At 48.3% G+C, this 21,703-nt stretch overlaps 1 protein-coding gene across 1 annotated transcript in view; it reads left to right on the top strand.

Annotated features, from left to right (window-relative positions):
- The window catches only part of NCKIPSD (NCK interacting protein with SH3 domain), a 104,347-nt gene that overhangs the window by 55,645 nt on the left and 26,999 nt on the right, over nucleotides 1-21,703 (top strand). Inside the window, exons 6-8 of the mRNA XM_075321492.1 lie at nucleotides 15,118-15,288; nucleotides 19,844-19,930; nucleotides 20,395-20,533. Coding sequence (XP_075177607.1) covers nucleotides 15,118-15,288; nucleotides 19,844-19,930; nucleotides 20,395-20,533 — 397 coding nt within the window. The remainder of the gene's footprint in view (nucleotides 1-15,117; nucleotides 15,289-19,843; nucleotides 19,931-20,394; nucleotides 20,534-21,703) is intronic.

The raw sequence follows: 21,703 nt of genomic DNA, 5'->3' as shown, positions 1-21,703 counted from the left end.
ATTACACTAATATAACTATGCGGTGAACGTTAGAGTCCGGCCGGCACCTAAGGCTACACCTCTATACTAGCTGGCAACTCCTCAGCTATATAGTAATAAGGGTATCCCGTGATATGGAGGAGGGGTACAAAATGTATTCCCTCCGGACTTGATCAGCTGCACCAAAATTAATGTCCTAATCCCTATCTTCAGCCACGGGAACCCCCTAATAAGGGTATCTCGTGATATGGAGGAGGGGTACAAAAGGTATTCCCTCCGGACTTGGTCAACTGTATCAAAATTAATATCCTAATCCCTATCTTCAGCCACGGGAACCCCCCCCGCGTCTTTAATTACAGACCGGGTCAGTCTAACTAGCTATATCCAGCCACCACCGTCTTTCCTGCCCTAACAACCGTCCTCTGGATCCCATGTGACACTCGATCCACACCTCAGGGCTGGGATCGTGCTCTGAGCTCCAGCGGGCACTACCCCTGAGTCACAATCAGGTACCTTTTAACACCGATAAGGACACACAGCCCGTCACTCCCTCCTCTCCAAGAACAACCACAACGGCAGTGAATACAAAATATGTAACACTTACCGAGGGTTGTAGGTGATCAGCCTGGTTGGAGCGGAGGGAGGTCTCAGTCCGTGACATCCAAACGATCGGTATTTGGAGGTCGGTATTGCGTCCTTGAAGGAGCCCCACGTTGGGCGCCAAACTGTCAAGGGAGGAATTTTGGGTCAAGACTGCTAATGGAGTCTTCGTTTAGGATCCAGAGACGGTGCCCCATTAATGCTGTATACCAGTGCCAATATATATCAATGTATATAAGACAAAGAACACAGACATGCTCTCTTTTCAGCCAGCATCACCAACTGACTTGGTTTTAATGAGATAGATCCAATTATACAGTAAGTAAGCCTAAATAACCTTGAAACTAACGAAGGAGTGCATTCACTCCCCAATTTCTCACATCACTCCTGCCCTCCCGTACATTCCTTTTGTGTGAACATTACTGATAAGAGTTTATAGCTTCACATCTGGCTTCATCATCTTTAGTTAACTCCTTCATGATTATACAACTTTGAATTATACTATAGGTCTGTGCAATTGCTACACAGACAGACAGATAATTTTGCATCTACATCTACATTTTGATTTAGTTATATACACAGATATTCTTATTACGTTTGAACAAACAAGCTATAGCTCAGTGCCACCTCCACAACGGCACAACAACAAGGTCCCAGTTTTCATGGCACGGTCTCACGATCACCGAGCGCTGGCGGCAGACGCATTGGTTCAGGATTGGTCGCAATTCCGACTCCCCTATGTGTTCCCACCTCTAGCATTGTTACCCAGAGTTCTCCGGAAAATCAAGTCCGACTGCCAGCGAGCCATACTCGTCGCTCCAAATTGGCCAAGAAGGTCGTGGTACCCGGATCTGTGGCATCTCACGGTAGGCCAGCCGTGGGCATTACCAGACCGTCCAGATCTGCTGTCTCAAGGGCCGTTTTTCCATCAGAATTCTGCGGCCCTGAACCTGACTGTGTGGCCATTGAGTCCTGGATCCTAGCGGCCTCAGGTTTATCTCAGGGAGTTGTTGCCACAATGAGACAGGCTAGAAAACCATCCTCAGCTAAGATCTATCACAGAACGTGGAAGATATTCTTAGCGTGGTGCTTGGCTCAAGGGTTTTCTCCCTGGCCATTTGCATTGCCAATTTTTCTTTCCTTCCTGCAGTCTGGGTTGGAAAAAGGTTTGTCCCTTAGCTCGCTTAAGGGTCAAGTCTCCGCGTTATCCGTATTCTTTCAGAAGCGCTTGGCACAGCTTTCTAAAGTACGCACGTTTCTCCAAGGAGTTTGTCATATCGTTCCTCCTTACAGACGGCCATTGGAACCCTGGGATCTGAACAAGGTTCTCCTTGCTCTTCAAAAGCCGCCTTTCGAGCCCTTGAAAGAGGTTCCCCTTTCTCGGCTTTCACAAAAGGTAGTTTTTCTTGTAGCGGTCACATCTCTTCGAAGAGTGTCCGAGCTGGCGGCGTTATCTTGCAAATCTCCCTTCCTGGTGTTTCACCAAGACAAGGTAGTACTGCGTCCAATTCCAGAGTTTTCTCCCAAGGTGGTTTCTTCCTTTCATCTCAATCAGGATATCACTTTGCCATCTTTGTGTCCGCATCCAGTTCACCAATTTGAAAAGGGTTTACATCTGTTGGACCTGGTGAGAGCACTCAGGATTTACATTTCTCGCACGGCGCCTCTACGCCGTTCGGATGCGCTCTTTGTCCTAGTCGCTGGTCAGCATAAGGGATCGCAAGCTTCCAAATCCACCCTGGCGCGGTGGATCAAGGAACCAATTCTTCACACATACCGTTCTGCTGGGCTTCAGATTCCATCTGGACTGAAGGCCCATTCTACCAGAGCCGTTGGTGCGTCCTGGGCGTTGAGGCATCAGGCTACGGCTCAGCAAGTGTGCCAGGCGGCTACCTGGTCGAGTCTGCACACGTTTACCAAGCACTATCAAGTGCATACCTACGCTTCGGCAGACGCCAGCCTAGGTAGACGGGTCCTTCAGGCGGCGGTGGCCCACCTGTAGGAAGAGGCTGTATGACAGCCCGTTCATGTGGTATCTTTTTACCCACCCAGGGACTGCTTTTGGACGTCCCACTGTCTGGGTCTCCCAATTAGGAGCGAAAAAGAAGAAGGGAATTTTGTTTACTTACCGTAAATTCCTTTTCTTCTAGCTCCAATTGGGAGACCCAGCACCCGCCCTATTTGTTTTTAGGGTTTCGTTTTTTTCGGGTGCACATGTTGTTCACGTTGTTTCTTAAGTTCTCCGATCTAGTTATCGGATTGAATTTGTTTTTGAAACTGTTATTGGCTTTCCTCCTTCTTGCTTTGGTACTAAAACTGAGGAATCCGTACTCCTACGGGAGGGTGTATAGCCAGAAGGGGAGGGGCCTTACACTTTTAAGTGTAGTTCTTTGTGCGGCCTCCAGAGGCAGTAGCTATACACCCACTGTCTGGGTCTCCCAATTGGAGCTAGAAGAAAAGGAATTTACGGTAAGTAAACAAAATTCCCTTCTTTTGCAACCAGTTTAGAACTTTTTAGATCGGGTTTTATTATTTGTTATTGGAAAATTGTAACCTTATAATTATTTCTGACACCAAATCATACCCCTATAGATCATTCAGACCCAATAAATTAATTCAGACTCCAACCAGACCCCCAAAGTTAATGCAGATCAGATCCTAAAATAAACTTCGCCCTCAGACTGAACATGTAAAATTAATTTGGACCCAAGATCATACCCCTACAATTAAAGTGAATCGGTCAGGTGCAATATGCACCCAGGACCACGAGCAGTTCTGGGAGCATATTTCTAATCCCTGCCTAACCGTCCCTGTCTCTAGTAGCCTAGATAGATAAAGAAATCTATAGAAAAATTATTTCTAAAGATCCTCTATGATATGCTAATGAGCACAGGGACTAGTCGCAAGGGTGTTATGTCCACTGACCAGTCCGCCCTCTTAGCATGCCAGTCAATGCCCATTGCTAACATGCCATTCAATGTCGATTTCCAGCGTCCTCGGTGGTGACGTGCGTACCGGTGTCCACTGTCACTGCCTCAGATGCCGGGTTCAGGCTGATTACGCATGATCAGAAGTCACCGCACTTCCGGTCATGTGCACTATGAAGCCGGGTGTACACATGCCGGCTTCAGCGAGGTCTAGTGCACATGACTGGAAATGTCGGGGACTTCTGATGTACATTGAGCCTAAACTCAGCGTCTGACAGAGGTACGAACATCATCACCAATGACGCTGGGATATGGACATTGAATAGCATGTTAACACGCCTCTGTGGGCATGCTAACCTGCTAAGAGGTATTACTTACAGCAAAGAAGGGCAACAGCTGTACATCGCCGGGGCCAAAAACTAGTACTCTAGCAGGATGTAGCTAAACCCTCACTAAGTGGAGGCATCACAGGTGCAGGAGGAGCAAATCACGCACTCACTTCCAAAAAATGGAGGGGGCAATTGCTGGATGATAAAACTGTACACTGATGGCCTGCATAGAGCGCTGTTCACACATACAGATGCACAGTCACAAGCCCGCAGCCTATTAAGTCACGCCCATACTGTTAGATCAGGCGGGCTGCCAAGCCGTACTCCATCTGTGCACCATACAGGGACAGAAACTGTAATATGCAAGTCCTATCAGAAAGGGGCCTGGCTGCAACCTGTACAAAAAAATGATGTTTTAGTTGCTATTATGGCCAGAATACGGAAGCCTACAACCCTCGTCATGGGAACCTCATGCTTGTAGGCCCCTACACTAAATATAAAAATAGCAACCAAAAGAGGAATAAATATCCTCCAAAAATTAAGCATTACTTACAGCAAAGAAGGGCAGCGGTTGTACATCGCCCAGGCCAAAAACTAGTACTCTAGTAGGAAGCAGCTAAACCCCCACTAAGTGGAGGCATCACAGGTGCAGAAGGAGCAAATCACGCACACACTTCCAAAAAAATGGAAGGGGGCAACCTGCTAAGAGGGTGGACTAGTCGAGGGAAGTAACACCCTTGTGACTAGTCCCTGCGCTCATTAGCATATCATAAAGGATCTTTAAAAATACTTTTTCTAAAGATCTCTTTATCTATGCTACTACAGGCTGGGACAGTTGGGGTGGGATTGGAAATATGCACCCAAAACTGTTTGTGGGTCTGGGTGCATATTGCACCTGACAGGTTCACTTTAAATTATACCCCAGACGATAACCCTAAAATTAATTCAGACCCCCAGATATTATTCAGACCCATCTGATTTCTCAAATTATTCAGACCCTCAACTAGATTGCTAAAAAAAAAATTAAACGTAGGCCAGACAAAAACAATCAAGGGACTGATTTGAGATCTAAAATACCTCAGACCCCTAAAATTCATACTTTTTTTTATAAAATACCCTAAAATTAATCAGGCTATAGCCCAGGCACTGCTGCACATAATGTCTATTGTGTCCTTGTGTGCCGGACCCCAGCAGTAGACCCACCATCATAGATGCATTGGTGGAGACCATGACTATACAGTACATGTATAGGTCTGTTGGGTCCGGACAGCTGTCCAATATCTATTATTGCATCTGGTCCCCGCTGATGCTGAACTCTTTTTAAAGGGAACCGGTCACCAGATTTTTACCTATTAAACTAAAAGAATCCCCTTCTGCGGCTCCTGGGCTGCATCCTATGAAGGTGCACCTTGGCCCTGACTCCCCTTCCAGACCCCAAAAATAACTTTATAAAACTTGACCGGTAGGTATGCTAATTACCTTGGTTGGCCAGATGGGCGGGCTCATTTTCTGCTCCTGTCCTCCCTCCTGCCTCTGATCGCCGGCCTCCTTCCTTGATTGACGGGATGACGCCCTCTGTTATCCTCCTTGCCGTATTTTCAAATCTCGCGCCTGTGCAGTTAGGTCGGCTCGCGCAAGCGCAGTTCGCTCTGCCATATCACGGCCAGAGCAGAAAACAACATAGCTGCCCTAGCTCGCGCCGGTGAGCTAAATGCGCAGGTGCGAAATTATGGGCGGGTACGAGCACGTCGCTGGTGAGGTCATGCACAGCGCTGACCTCACCAGCGCCATGCTCGTACCCGCCCATAATCTCGCGCCTGCGCACTTAGCTCACCGGCGCGAGCTAGGGAAGCTATGTTTTCTGCTCTGGCCGTGCTATGGCAGAGCGAACTGCGCCTGCGCGAGTTGACCTAAGTGCACAGTCGCGAGATTTGAAAATGCGACAAGGAGGATGACGGAGGGCGTCATCCCGTCAATCAAGGAAGGAGGGCGGCGATCAGCGGCAGGAGGGGGGACAGGAGCAGAAAATGAGCCCGCCCATCTGGCCAACCAAGGTAATTCGCATACATAACGGGCAAGTTTTATAAAGTTATTTTTGGGGTCTGGAAGGGGAGTCAGGGCCAAGGTGCACCTTCATAGAATGCAGCCCAGGAGCCGAAGAAGGGGAGACTTTTAGTTTAATAGGTAAAAATCTGGTGACCGGTTCCCTTTAAGAATCTGTTAGATTCTGTTAGTTCAGCATCAGTGAGACCAGCCAGATTCCGGATTACCAGACGTTGTGCAGTGTTGAGTTTTTCCGGAGCGATCCACCGTAACGTATCTTTTGGCATGTTTAGTCTGTAACTTTTGCTTTACAAGCCAATATATTTCACAGTTGGACACATACACTAATCACGTACACCCCCCCTCGGCGGGTAATTTGTTCTGCATAATTTATTGACATTGTATTGGAAGCCGCACATTAATATTGATGATGATTTATTATAAGTGTTCCATAAATATTGATGCTGACCTGATTTTCCAGTTTGATGGGAAACAAAGGGAAAATAAAAATCCTTTATCATCTAAGCTCTGCGAGATATATTCATTGAATCTGTACGATACAGATCTTCCATAATGATACCCCGCCCCCCCCCCCCCTCAACCTGTCTGATTCCACACAAAACCCTTGGGGCTCATGCAAATGTCCGATCTTGGACCGCAATTCTTGTACTGGCCGTTGGTCTCGCGGGGCAGAACAGCTTCATCTATTTCTGAGGCTGTGACGCTCTGGTTGGGAGAATCGTGGCCCGTCCGTGCCAGACCGATTTGCACGGACGTCTGCATGAAATGGTCTTATTGCCTTCATCCACTACAACCATCTAAAATTGCTTTTGGTGTGCCTAGCAATTTAATTTGTACAGGAACTGGCCCAATCTTAAATGCAACTTGGCATTCTGCTTTTTTTTTTTTTTTTTTCAGGGGACAGTTCCTCTTCATAAGCATTTTGCCAGCACTTTAGGTGCTGGAATTTTATTTATTTTTTTTTTTTCCATCAATTTCCTGTATGCGCTATGCTGGCCATTACTCAATGGCTAACCTGCCCTGAACTGAAAGTGCAGTTTGACTGACAGGAGAGAAATAGCAGAGGCAAAGGCGCCCCCCCCCCCACTTCCTGTGGCAAGGCAGAGGCCCTCGCCCCTCCTACTTCCTGTGGCGAAGCAGGGGCGCACCCCCCTTACTTCCTGTGGCAAGGCAGATGCTCTCCCCTCCTACTTCCTGTGACAAGGTAAAGGCCCGCCTCCCCTTACTTTCTGTGGCGAGGTGGAGGCCATGGTGCCCCCCATTACTTCCTTTGGCGAGGCGAAGGCCAGCGCGCCCCTTCTACTTCCTGTGGCGAGGCGGAGGCCAGCGCGCCCCTTCTACTTCCTGTGGCGAGGCGGAGGCCAGCGCGCCCCTTCTACTTCCGTGGCGAGGCGGAGGCCAGCGCGCCCCTTCTACTTCCGTGGCGAGGCGGAGGCCAGCGCGCCCCTTCTACTTCCTGTGGCGAGGCGGAGGCCAGCGCGCCCCTTCTACTTCCTGTGGCGAGGCGGAGGCCAGCGCGCCCCTTCTACTTCCTGTGGCGAGGCGGAGGCCAGCGCGCCCCTTCTACTTCCTGTGGCGAGGCGGAGGCCAGCGCGCCCCTTCTACTTCCTGTGGCGAGGCGGAGGCCAGCGCGCCCCTTCTACTTCCTGTGGCGAGGCGGAGGCCAGCGCGCCCCTTCTACTTCCTGTGGCGAGGCGGAGGCCAGCGCGCCCCTTCTACTTCCTGTGGCGAGGCGGAGGCCAGCGCGCCCCTTCTACTTCCTGTGGCGAGGCGGAGGCCAGCGCGCCCCTTCTACTTCCTGTGGCGAGGCGGAGGCCAGCGCGCCCCTTCTACTTCCTGTGGCGAGGCGGAGGCCAGCGCGCCCCTTCTACTTCCTGTGGCGAGGCGGAGGCCAGCGCGCCCCTTCTACTTCCTGTGGCGAGGCGGAGGCCAGCGCGCCCCTTCTACTTCCTGTGGCGAGGCGGAGGCCGGCCATCCCGTCCCCGCTTCCAGTGGCGAGGCAGAAGTCAGCGCACCCCCATCTTGGGTAGATAGATATTTTGCTGTGAAATAATGATTCGGGATTATCTTGTTGTCTTTCGGGGCAGTTTTTTTTCTGACACAGAGCTGCACGTCTGTTGTACCCTGTAGTCTCCACTAGAGGGAGCCTACGGCATACAGATAATCCATTGACCTCAACAATAGCCCAGTATAAAGTAAGCTCCTGAGCGCCCCCTAGTGGTGTCTGCAGAAAGAGAGAATTCTATCATGTTACTGGAAATCTGCATAATAGACAAGACTCTCCAACCTCTATAGAGGTGTATTTAGAAATAAATTGTTGCACCAAAAAAACGACGTATACTGTATTTTTCGGTTTATAAGACGCACCTCCAATTTAGAGGAAAGAAAAGGTAAAAAAAATTGGGGAGGAAAAGTGCGTCTTGTAATCCGAAAATACAGTACTTTATGTTAAAATTCAGGAGGCCAGGGATTGGCACAAGAAGTCAAAAACAGAATCCAGTCTTCCCCTTAGGCCCCTTTTTGTCATTATTACTATGTGCATAGTCCCAAAATATTTAGCCAGAAGTACTGCGGTTATATTAATAGTAAGTGGGATTAGCGGGTCCATGATTACAGATATTAAATCTCTCATCTGCATAATTTCCGTTTGCTCGGCCTATTTAGCGGCAGACTGGTAATTGACCGAGTCTCCGTGTGTTTGTCTGTTGTGGGATTAGCAGGGAGATGTGTGTTTTCGGGTATCAGTTGATACACCCCACGTCTTCACCCACGTACTCTGGGATAGACACATCAGCGGTAAACAGAGCCTTAACGATCCCGTTATTCCTATATGTACGGTATATGGATGCCACAATGTGATTCCCCATCTCCCGTCATGTGGCGGCTAATTACCAGTATTATGTAATTGCTCTGCAGGATACTGTTGTCGCATTAATTACATTTTAACGTTCCCGCAGATTACACGGCCTGTTGGGTCTGTGTCTGACACGATTGATTTTTGTAGGATTTTTGACGGGTGCAGATATTGCTGCCCTCCTCCGGCCGCCGCTGTGCAAGATCCCGGTCCAAGCTCATCCGTCTTATACTTCGTCATCATCTCAAGACTAATTAGACGAAGGGGGGGGGGGGAACTTGACTCTTCTCAGCTTGTCCCTATCAGTTTGATAAGTTCTTGATTTTCTCGTATAGTCTTTTTCCTACATTGTCATGGACGGCGCAGGAAATAGAAATCTAACGACGCTTATTATTTCATCCAAGCGCCATCGCTCGGTGCGATTTGTCGGAGGAGCCGCGGGGATGCGGTAAATACATTTCCTCTTCCTGTATATTTCATAAAAGCCCAGTAATTGGTAATCCTACCCTCCTGTATACTCCCACCATCTTAGGACATGACTAGCTTACATGTATGTAATTATATCGTGCCCAGGGAGGGGGGGTGCACTAATATACCAGGCTGAAATCTCCAGAGATTGCAATTCAATAAATTAGATTAAAGTTCTCCTCTGTAATGCGGCCATCTGCTTTCTGATGCTGATCTCCTGGGGCCGTCAGCACTGAGATTTACATGTTGTAGTAACCTGCCTAATTATAAGGATAGTCTCAGTGAGAACGCATAGGTCTGCACCTGCCAGGTCTGATCCACCACACTGGGCAGGCGGGTCTGCTTCCATAGAACTGGAATATTTATTTTATTTTACTATATAGCGCCATTAATTCCATACATCAGTAACACTGTCCCCGTTGGGAATTACAATCTAAATTTCCTATCTGTATGTCTTTGAATGGTAGGAGGAAAGCCACAGAAACACGGCGAGAACATACAAACTCCTTGCAGAAGTCCTTGGTGGGATGGCACCATTAAAGGGAACCTGTCAGCAGAAATTTCCCCTAAAACCTAACAGATTCCCCCTCTGCAGCTCCTGGGCTGCATTCTAGAAAGGTCCCTGTTATTATTGTGCCCCCTTTCTGACCAAAAAAAAGAGTTTATAAAGAGGTACCTTTTTGGCTTCGGATTCTATAAATCTGACACGGGGGCGGGCAGCCTGATGGCCGTTATTCTGCCCCCTGGTCCTGTATGCCGCCCCCATCGCTGATTTCCATACTTTTGGACGCCGCCCACTGCTCCAGCCATCCCCGCGCATGCCCAGTGCCAGTCTCACGGGACTGAGCACTGTGACTGCTGGTGACGTGTGCGCAGGCAAGTGATTATGGGCGGGACTGTGACTGTTATCAGCAAGTACCCGCCCATAATCTCGTGAGCGCGCAAACCTCTCCAGCGTCACACTGTGCTCAGTGTAGATGCTAGACTGTATGGGCTGCTTCCAGGGATGACGTCCCTTTGTCACGTGATAGGGGCGTGTTCAAAATACTATCACGTGACAAAGGGACATCATCCCTGGAAGCAGCCCATACAGTCTAGCATCTACACTGAGCACAGTGTGACGCTGGAGAGGTTTGCGCGCTCACGAGATTATGGGCGGGTACTTGCTGATAACAGTCACAGTCCCGCCCATAATCACTTGCCTGCGCACACGTCACCAGCAGTCACAGTGCTCAGTCCCGTGAGACTGGCACTGGGCATGCGCGGGGATGGCTGGAGCAGTGGGCGGCGTCCAAAAGTATGGAAATCAGCGATGGGGGCGGCATACAGGACCAGGGGGCAGAATAACGGCCATCAGGCTGCCCGCCCCCGTGTCAGATTTATAGAATCCGAAGCCAAAAAGGTACCTCTTTATAAACTCTTTTTTTTGGTCAGAAAGGGGGCCCAATAATAACAGGGACCTTTCTAGAATGCAGCCCAGGAGCTGCAGAGGGGGAATCTGTTAGGTTTTAGGGGAAATTTCTGCTGACAGGTTCCCTTTAATTAATGCACTGTCATTCTCTACCTTGCTTTCATCATGCAATGTTTAGGTCCTTATTAGCCCTCACATAGTCCCCTATTTCCAGTATGAACCCGTCCCACATAGTTCCCCTAGATACAGTATGAGCCCCCCACCTAGCCCCCAGTGTGAGCCCCCTTATAGCCCCTACATAAAGTGTGAACCCACAAATAGTCCCCTATATACAGTGTGAGCTCCCACGTAGCTCCCCCCTGTCTACAGGGTGAGCCCCCTGTCTACAGGGTGAGCCCCCACGTGGCCCCCCTGTCTACAGGGTGAGCCCCCACGTGGCCCCCCTGTCTACAGGGTGAGCCCCCACGTGGCCCCCCTGTCTACAGGGTGAGCCCCCACGTGGCCCCCCTGTCTACAGGGTGAGCCCCCACGTGGCCCCCTGTCTACAGGGTGAGCCCCCACGTGGCCCCCTGTCTACAGGGTGAGCCCCCACGTAGCCCCCCTGTCTACAGGGTGAGTCCCCACGTAGCCCCCCTGTCTACAGGGTGAGTCCCCACGTAGCCCCCCTGTCTACAGGGTGAGCCCCCACGTAGCCCCCCTGTCTACAGGGTGAGCCCCCACGTAGCCCCCCTGTCTACAGGGTGAGCCCCCACGTAGCCCCCCTGTCTACAGGGTGAGCCCCCACGTGGCCCCCTGTCTACAGGGTGAGCCCCCACGTGGCCCCCTGTCTACAGGGTGAGCCCCCACGTGGCCCCCTGTCTACAGGGTGAGCCCCCACGTGGCCCCCTGTCTACAGGGTGAGCCCCCACGTGGCCCCCTGTCTACAGGGTGAGCCCCCACGTGGCCCCCTGTCTACAGGGTGAGCCCCCACGTGGCCCCCTGTCTACAGGGTGAGCCCCCACGTGGCCCCCTGTCTACAGGGTGAGCCCCCACGTGGCCCCCCTGTCTACAGGGTGAGCCCCCACGTGGCCCCCTGTCTACAGGGTGAGCCCCCACGTGGCCCCCTGTCTACAGGGTGAGCCCCCACGTGGCCCCCTGTCTACAGGGTGAGCCCCCACGTGGCCCCCTGTCTACAGGGTGAGCCCCCACGTGGCCCCCCTGTCTACAGGGTGAGCCCCCACGTGGCCCCCCTGTCTACAGGGTGAGCCCCCACGTGGCCCCCCTGTCTACAGGGTGAGCCCCCACGTGGCCCCCCTGTCTACAGGGTGAGCCCCCATGTGGCCCCCCTGTCTACAGGGTGAGCCCCCACGTGGCCCCCTGTCTACAGGGTGAGCCCCCACGTGGCCCCCTGTCTACAGGGTGAGCCCCCACGTAGCCCCCCTGTCTACAGGGTGAGCCCCCACGTAGCCCCCCTGTCTACAGGGTGAGCCCCCACGTAGCCCCCCTGTCTACAGGGTGAGCCCCCACGTAGCCCCCCTGTCTACAGGGTGAGCCCCCACGTAGCCCCCCTGTCTACAGGGTGAGCCCCCACGTAGCCCCCCTGTCTACAGGGTGAGCCCCCACGTAGCCCCCCTGTCTACAGGGTGAGCCCCCACGTAGCCCCCTGTCTACAGGGTGAGCCCCCACGTAGCCCCCCTGTCTACAGGGTGAGCCCCCACGTGGCCCCCTACACTTGAAAACAGGGAGTGAAACTCAAGTTAGACAGAAGAGAGAGTTTGAAGTGATTAGAGATAACCTGTTGATCGCTGGGGGTCCTACTACTCCATTTTTTTTTTATGGGATTTGTAGAAATATCGGGGTGCTGTACTCTGCTTTCTTTAGCAGTCCCATAGACCAAGAATGAAGTGGGGGCAGCGCGTGGGCACCTGTGCTCTGTGAAGAACTTTAAAAAACTTTGCTCTGGTATTAAGATATATTAAGAAATAAAAGACAGATTTGTCAAAACTTTCTATTTCTCAGACGTAGCGTAAATTTAAACTGAAAATTCTTAATTTACATTAAATTAATGAAAGTGCAGGTTTGCCAATTCTGTCCAGTCATTGGTTTGTACCCTTTATTAGTGGACTTAGTGGACAAGTCGTATAAAGCGTCTAAAACTCAAAATAAATGTTGTGCAAGATATTTAAGACTATGACGGACAGCGGAGACTCTGACACATCCCTAATGGATACACAAACGTTTGGTCAACGATCGCAGGTCAAGTTTCACACGCCGCGGGCAAAGAGTCAAGCGCAGGGTAAGGTTTCCTTAATGAGACCAACTGCCAAGTAAAGCTGAGAGGGTGAGGAGGGGACACCGAGACCTTCAAGATTCCTACAAGATATAGCTAATTGTTCTAGGCTACAATGGACAGGTGATCCTCCGCTTTCTCAGCCCTTTATAGTCTTTATTGTCCTTGGAAACATGAAGGATCGGGTCCTCGGGGGCGGTCCCATGGCCCTCCTTTAAGGCCATTTCTAGATTTGTAATACTTTCCCTCAAGAAGTGATAATGATTCCATTAGAAGATCCAAGATGGATATAACCGATGCGTTGCTAGCCACCATGACTTGTAGTTCAGGTTTTCATTTTTTTTTTTTCCACAAACCCCCATTAACGTATATTGGATGGAGCCGAGCATACATGTATATGGGAAAATTGGGAAAGCTGGCTATTGGCTGCTAAAATTTGTGGCTAGGTTTTGACTCATTTAGAGATGCATAGATTTGCGGAGAATAACCTCATGAGACACCTAAAAAGTAAGAGAAGACTTTTAGTTAAAGCAGTTTTCCTGGACCAATTGGGATTGGCCCTTAATATCAGATTAATTGGGGTACGACATTCAGCACCCCCGGCGGTCTGCTAAAGGGGCTAATGGCACCATCTTTGGGTGCATTTTTTTATTTTTAACTTAAATGCATGTTTTTTGTTTTTTTTTAAAAAAATAAATACATTTTGCAGTTAGGTTTCAATACGTGATTTTCACAATTTCACTTATTTTCCTGCGCATTGCTGCTGCAGAATGAGTCAACTGAGAATCTATCAGTGAGCTCATTTTTAAATTTTGCTGAGCTTTGATGATGTCTATGGTCATAAGTCAGCTGAGAGGAGGTCAGAGCAAGACAGGTAAGAGTTAGAAATATTCTGCCGAAACGTACTCACTAATTCTCAGTGAAGTCATTTTTCAGCCATTAATGCATAGGAAAACAAAGAGGCTGTAAGGGCAAAGAATCCCAATTTTTTTTTTTTTTTTTTTTTTTTTTTCTTCAAAGGGGTTATTACGAGTTTGTTTTTTATGAGATTGATAGTTTTGGGAAGGAATTACCATATTTAGCAGTTTATAAGACACACCAAAGAATAAGATGCACTCCTAATTTAGAGAAATTATTTTTATTTTAAAAAAAAGTCTGTTTTATAATCTGGTAGTGTCTTACTGGATAAGGGTGTCAGCAGTGGTGGATCGGGGTCACAGGAGGCATGGGCGGTGGTGGAGTAGGGCAATGCTGCGGACAGTGCGGGGGGTGTCCCAGATGCTGGCTGCGGGCGCTGTGAGTGAGGAAGGCAATATCCAGAAACTGTTGGAGGTGCGGGCTTCAAAGAAATGGCGCCCGGAGTCTGCGCATGCGCCGATTGAGCTATCAGCTCAATGATAAGCCATGATCTCGTCTGCGCACACACCACCTCCAGGCACCATTTTCGTTAAGCCCGCTGCTGGGAGATCAATGGGCCGGATTCGGCGCATGTGCATTTGAGACTTTAAGCGGAGAGCTCCATCTACGCATGCGCCAACTCTGTGCTCCATTATTTGAACCCCGCAGTGCTGCAATTTTCAACATGGCCCTTGCCAGTGCCTCAGCGCCCGCAGCATTGCTGCTACCCCTCTCCACTACTTCCCAGTCAGCTACATTCGGATTATAATACACACACCCCTCATTTTCCTCCCAAACTTTTGGGAGGAAAAGTGCATTTTATAATCCAAAACATTTGATATAACGGGACCGCCGGCCCAAATTGTGTGTTGTCCGATGCCACTGTGTGAGGGAGCTTTGCCTCTGCAATACTCGATGAGCGCACAGGCACTGCACCTGGCCGGATCCATACATAGGAGGCCGGCCACCGCTGATAGACTGCAGAAGTGGTCGGGGACTTGGGCTTCAAAGCTGTAAACTATATAATAAAAAAATCATTCTGCTCTTGAGAACAGAGAGGATTTTTCATAACAAATTGCAAAGTTGCTGGTTTTTATAAGCACTTTACAACTTTAACACAAGATGACCCCTTTAATAAGAAAACAATTGCAGAATGATTCTTGGCCAAAAATGCAGCAATTGAGCAATAAATGTCCATAATCTTTTTATTCTAGGATTCTTTACGAGTGTATGTCGTTCTTTTCTCCTTCACATTGCGTTACCAAATAAGATCTGTGGAATAGATGGTTTCCTGATGGTGTCTCTTGTCTGATTTCCAGGACTCCAGCACTGGATTACCTTCCGGGCAGATCTGTCACGACGAGCAGCGCCTGGAGGTCATCTTTGCAGACTTGGCCAGGCACAAGGATGACGCTCAGCAGCGGAGCTGGGCCCTCTACGAAGATGAAAATGTCATCCTCTGCTACCTGGAGGAGCTCCTCCTAATCCTGGTGCGTCACTGACCATGCAGCTTACTGTCTTCCATTTGTGCAGTGATTGGTGTGTGAACGGAGGAGCTTTGTTTTTACAAAAAGGGCTAATGCTAATTATGTGTAATAATGACTTGGTGCTCAAGTTTACGGATTGGAGTCTATGATAACTTCACAGTTTGCATTTTGCTATATTTGCTGCATTATATGTTTTGAGAAATCTGCATCATGTTGTTAATGTCCATGCACCTGGAAATGATCTGCGGGTGCCTATTAGGCTGCTTTCACACTACGTTTTTTTTTAGCATGCGTCATGAACACTTTTTTTTTTTTTTTTTGCTGCAAAAGCGGATCCTGCTTTTGCAGAGAAAAACGCATGTGTTATTTTGCAGGATCCTGTGACTTGAAGTTTAGGGGCGGGCATTGGAGTCATGTGATCGGGAGTGATGGGAACTGAACGTGAGACTGGGAGCCGGCATCTGACAGCTGCCGAGGCTCCAAGGTAAACATCGGGTAACTTGCTTGGATACCCGATATTCACCTTGGTTGCGAGCGTCTGCAGCTGGTAGAAGCCGGGCTCCCTGCACACGTAACCAAGGTAAACATCGGGTATCCAAGCAAGTTACCCGATGTTTACCTTGGTTACGAGCCTCCGCAGCTCTCGGGAGGGGGAGAGAGGGACTGATCACGCGAGGCTGGTTTCTGGGCATGCTCAGTAGAGCAAGCAGGATCCTGTCTATCAGCATGCCAGCATTCACATACGTTTGCGGGCAGTATAGTCGGGATCCAGCAATTTGCAGTATTTGGACGCAGCTCAAAAACGCTACAAGTAGCGTTTTTGAAAAAGTAAAAAAATTGCAAGTCACTGGATCCTCACTATAACGCACGCAAACGCAGGTAAACGCATGTTGACACGAGTCCTTGCAAATGTATTGAAATGAAAACGCATTTGCACTGGATCCGTTTTTGTGTTAAACGTTCAGGACGCATGTTAAAAAAAAAAAAAAAAAAATGTAGTGTGGAAAGCAGCCTTATTTTTTTTGCTTTCCAACAATGTACCGTATATATGAGTCTTTGTCGGGCTGGGGAATCCAATCTTGCACTTTCCCGCTCTGTAGGTCTCCACGGAAGGTAAGAATGACGGGGGTCTATTGTCGAAACAGTCAATCCCCCACTAATCTAATTTTCATGGCAGCCACTGAACGTGGTCCATTTAATTCTAATGCATTTTAAATCCTAATTTTAAGGGGTCTAATGTAAATGGCTAAAGTGAACCGGTCAGGTGCAATATGCACCCAGAACCACGAGCAGCTCTGGGTGCATATTGCTAATCCCTGCCTCTAGTAGCATACATAAAGAGATCTTTAGAAAACGAATTTCTAAAGATCCCATATGATTTTGCTAATGAGTCCAGGGACTAGTCGCAAGGGTATTAGTTCCCTTGACTAGTCGGCCCCCTTAGCATGCAGGCACGCCTTTTGTGGGCATACTAACCTGCTAATGAATGCGCAGCATCAGAGGATGATCATGCTCACCTCTCCGCTGCCATCGCGTCAGACACTGGATTTTGGCTCAGTGCACATGATCCCGGACTTTCAATTATGCGCACTACACCAGTTTGAAGCTAGGACTCGTACGCCCGGTTTCATAGTGCGCATGACTGAAAGTCCAAGATCATGCGCACTGAGCCGAAATCCAGGAGTCGGATGTGATGGCAGCAGAGAGGTAGCGCAACCATCCTCTGACACTGCGCATTCGTTAGTACACTCACAGGGGCGTGCTTACATGCTAAGGGGGCCGACTAGCCAAAGGAACTAGTGCTCATGTGACTAGTCCCTTGCCTCATTTGCATATTGTATGGGATTTTTAGACCTACATTTTCTAAAGACCCCTTTATCTATGCTTGTATAGCCTGGGACTGCTAGGCAGGGAATAGCAATATGCACCCAGAACTGCTCGTGGTTCTGGGTGCATATTGCACCTAACAGGTTCCCTTTAATTTGGGTTGGTTATGTCCCTGGCTAAAGAACATTCCCATGCATGACCTACTAATTCAGATGATAGATGGCATTAGTATACAGTCCATTTAACCAAAACACCTTCCTATATTTGTGCTCATTATGTTACTCATGCATCCCTTTTAGGCCCTGTGCTCTGCCTTTTTGGGTGCAGTTAGTGGCCCTGAACTGCATGCATTCCTTCCCCAGCAAAGTCTATGCGAATTCAGAAGTGCTGTGCGCACATTGTCTCTTTTTCGTCTGCAGCTTTGGGTGCAGAAAAAAAGCAGCAGCATGTCCCCTTTTTTTTTTTTTTTTTTTCCTTCCTGCGTTTTTCCATTCAATATAGTGAAAAAACGCATGGTCAAAAACGCACCAAAATGTGGCAAAAATACGCATGGGGTTTTCTGCAATAGGGTGCGGTTTTTGCTGAAGAAACTACTACAGTGTGCGCACATAGCCTTGTGGGGGGTTTCCAGTGTGCCTCACTTCCGCTCTGGGGTGGGGTAAGAGGTACTGCTGGTGTTTTGGCTTTGACAGACGCTTGCCGGGTACGATCTGTCAGGAGATTCCTGCTCCCCGAACCATGGGTAGCATTTAGCAGAGTCCAGCTGGGGTATTGCAGACATGTAGGCTTTCCTCTGAACGCTCCTGCAAGACATACTGTGAAATACCGGCTGGAGACTGTCTTGGATGATTAGTCCTACAACGGTACCTGCCGGCTTCTACCCATTCATGTCTCCTTATTCATCCCTCATAAAGAGGCACCTATCAGTCATGGGAATCTGGGCATGGAAAAGCTGCTGAGACCAGCCCCTTGGACTAGTCATCTGAGACACTTAGTCCCCAGCTGGCTTTTCAAAATGTGTCTTCTATGAAATGCCGCAGAAATCCAGAGTAAGACATACACCGCTGCAATAATGCATGCAGACCCGAGGATCGGGCAGCATGATACTCCTAGCAGGTTTCTTTTAACCTCTTCACCCCCTTGGCGATTTTTTTGTTTTTCGTTTTTTTTGCTCCACTTCTGCCAAGAGCCGAAACTACTTTATTTTCCGTCAATATTGCCATATGAGGGCTTGTTTTTTGCTGGACGAGTTGTACTTTTTTAAATTAAACTTGAAGTTTTACCATATAGTGTACTAGAAAATGGTAAAAAATAAGTGTGATTGCACAATAGTTTTTGGGGTATTTTATTCAGTGTTCACTATATGGTAAAACAGATGTCGGTATGATGGCTCAGGTTGGCACAACTTCATAGACATCAAACATGTATAAGTTTCCTTTTATCTAAGGGGTTAAAAAAAATTCAGAAGTTTGTCCAAAAACAGTGGCGCACTTTTTACGCCATTTTAGAAGGCCCTTAGCGTTCTCATTTTTAGGGATATGGGGCTCAGTGAAGGCTTATTTTTTGTATCTCGAGCTGACTCTTTTAATGATACCATTTATACGCAGATGCTACGTTTTAACACTGTTATTGCAGTTTGTGCAAAATATACCGCTGACCAAAAAAACCCATAATTTTGCTGTTTAGAATTTTTTGCCGCTATGCCGTTTATTTTCATTGAGCGTTTCTGAACTCTGCAATATCAAATGTGTGTAATTTTTACTCTTTTAACCCTTAATTTTCAATGGGGGGGTGATTTGAACTTTTAAGAGTTTTTTTTGTTTTTTTTTTGTTTTTTTTTTGTTTTTTTTTTGTTTTTTTTTTGTTTTTTTTTTGTTTTTTTTTTTTAACTTTACTAGTCTTCCTAGGGGGCTATAAGGATCAGCAGTCTGATCACTCATTCATTTCTGTAGATCAGAGCTGCACAGCTCTGATCAGCAAAAATGCTGTGTTCTTGTTATAGGCAGCTCTCTGCCGGCAGTAACAGGATGCGAGTCATGATAGCGACAGGAGCCATCACATGACCTGTTGCTTCTATGGCAACCATCGGCTCTCCTTGATTGCATAATGCGGACTCCGATGGTGGCAGGGAAAGGTTATTTCCCCGCCGCAGCCATTTAAATCACGCCGTCACATTTTGACAACTCGATCTAAGGGGTTAACAGGCACGAGTGGATCGCGGATCAACCTGCGACTGCGAGGCACACATGTCAGCTGTTCAAATCAGCAGACATGTGGGTGGATCGCTGCCGGCTCAACGCAGCAGCCGGTGGTGATTAACCCTTCATGATTTAAGACTACCGTTACATCCTAGGTCGTGAAGAGGGTAATAGGACATATGCATGAGTCTACTGGTACTGCACTGCCAATCATTGGCGCAATTTCTCCCATAGCAAAGGTAAGAGGTGCGTAGTACCCTCCTGTCTGCAGGACCACTTTCTTATTACAAATGTATAAAGTTATCTATCTATTATATCTCTGTTCTTCCCTTTAATTCTTGTGCATTGCTTCTCCATCAGCATTAGATTGTGTAGGACCCCACCATCTCCGTACAAATCCAATTACTCGATATATTTATGCATTTTGCTTTGCCTCAAATGCCTTTTAAATTAATTATAACATGTACTCCGTCTAAAAATATTCCACAATAACATCCCCAAAGTCTACGTAACGTGCCCCGGTTTTCATCCAGACAGATGCAGATCCCGAGGTGTGCAAAAAGATGTGCAAGAGGAACCAGTTTGAGGCCGTGTTGTCCCTGGTGGCTTATTATCAAATGGTAAGTAGTGTTCTCCCATCATTCCTGGCTGCACTTTCCGCAAAACTATTGGTGTGTGGAAAAGAAAAGCATCTGGCAGCTACCGAAAAAAAAGAGCAATATTTTCTGCAAAATCTCCATCTGTCGGATGTTTTATTTCCGCATTGTATATGTGTTTGTGTTTAGAGTGAGGATACATGTCAGATCGGTAACTCTGCATATTGTGTAATAAAACACGTCTGTGTTCAAGGATTTCATGACCTGATGATGTCTGATCGGCATTTACATCTGTGCAGCGCAATGTTATTCTCCTGCACGAGCAGCCATTACTTCATGAGAACGGAGGTCTCTGGCTGCAGATCGGGGGCCACATTTATATACCTCTCCATTGAAGTCAGTGGGGCCATGATCGGTCAGGGGTCCGACCTCAGCACAAATCTATTCATTGCTTCTTACCTGTGCATGTGTTTTGTTTTTTCCCTTAGGAGCATCGAGTGCCGCTGCGCTTGTTACTTCTGAAGTGTTTCGGAGCCATGTGCAATCTGGACGCCTCCATTATTTCTTGTTTCGTTAACTCTGTCCTTCCCATGGAGCTGGCCCGTGACATGCAGACACACACTCAAGGTGAGTACTTTGCAGAAAGTTTTACTCAAGAACTGAAATGGAATTTTTAGCCCCCAAACTCCAGCTGTGTCTTTTTACCCCTTCTACACGGGCCATTTTAGACCATTATAAGATGACTTTTAGGCCAGCTTAAAAAAAAAGATCATCATACCCAATGATCGAGTCTGGAATGAGCCTTCCTTTAAGCCATGGGTCCACAATTCCAGTCCTCAAGGGCCGCCAACAGTGCATGTTTTCAGGATTTCCTTAGTATTGCACATGTGATAATTTAATCACCTGCAAAGGTGCTGAATCCAACACCCATGCAATGCTAAGGAAATCCTGAAAACATGCACTGTTGGCGGCCCTCGAGGACTGGAGTTGGGGAACCCTGCTTTAAGCTCTCATTCCCCGATTATAGATATATTATCTTCTGTATTTTTTCATTGTGTCACGCACTAGATGAAAGTACCGTATTTTTCGGTTTATAAGACGCACTCTTAATTTAGAGGGCAAAAAGGTAAAAAAAAAAATGTGGTCCGTCTTACAATCCGCTGGTCTCTTACTGGGGGGATGGCAGCAGTGGTGGAGCGGGGTCACAAGAGGCAGGGACAGTGGTGCAGCAGGTTGATGGCGTGGGCGGCGGGTGTCCCAGATGCTGTGAGGTAGGCAACTTCCAGAAGCTGTCGGCGGTGTTAGCTTCAAAGACATGGTGTCCGGAGCCAGCGCGTGCGCAGATTGAGGTATCTGCTCAATGACAAGCAGAGATCTCATCTGCGCACACACCCCCTCCAGACACCATTTTTCTTAAGTCCACTGCTGGGAGATCCATGGGAAGGAGCCTCAGGGCACTATTATTTGAAACCCGCACTTCCGATATTTTCCTCGCAGCCTGCCGCATGGTCCCCAGCACATTCTGCCACCGCCGCACGGGCCCCAGCACCTCCTGGTAAGGTGCACTCGGATTTTCAGATGCACTCCTCATTTTCCTCCCAATTTTTTGGAAAGAAAAGTGCGTCTTATAATCCAAAAATTGTGGTATTTCATATACCAAAAATATCTGGAAGGGTAGTGCATAAGAACAGCTGCATGTAAGCCCTTTTTCCTCTTAAGATATACAGTAGGTGGGCCTTTTATCCTGCATCTGCCTCCCTGGTCTTAATCTTCTGGAGAATGGCGCACCATCATGTC

This window comes from Anomaloglossus baeobatrachus, chromosome 8 (assembly GCF_048569485.1).
Source record: "Anomaloglossus baeobatrachus isolate aAnoBae1 chromosome 8, aAnoBae1.hap1, whole genome shotgun sequence".
Lineage (NCBI taxonomy): Eukaryota > Metazoa > Chordata > Amphibia > Anura > Aromobatidae > Anomaloglossus > Anomaloglossus baeobatrachus.
The sequence above is the reverse complement of the archived record's forward strand: the minus strand, read 5'-3'. Positions and strand labels throughout refer to the sequence as shown.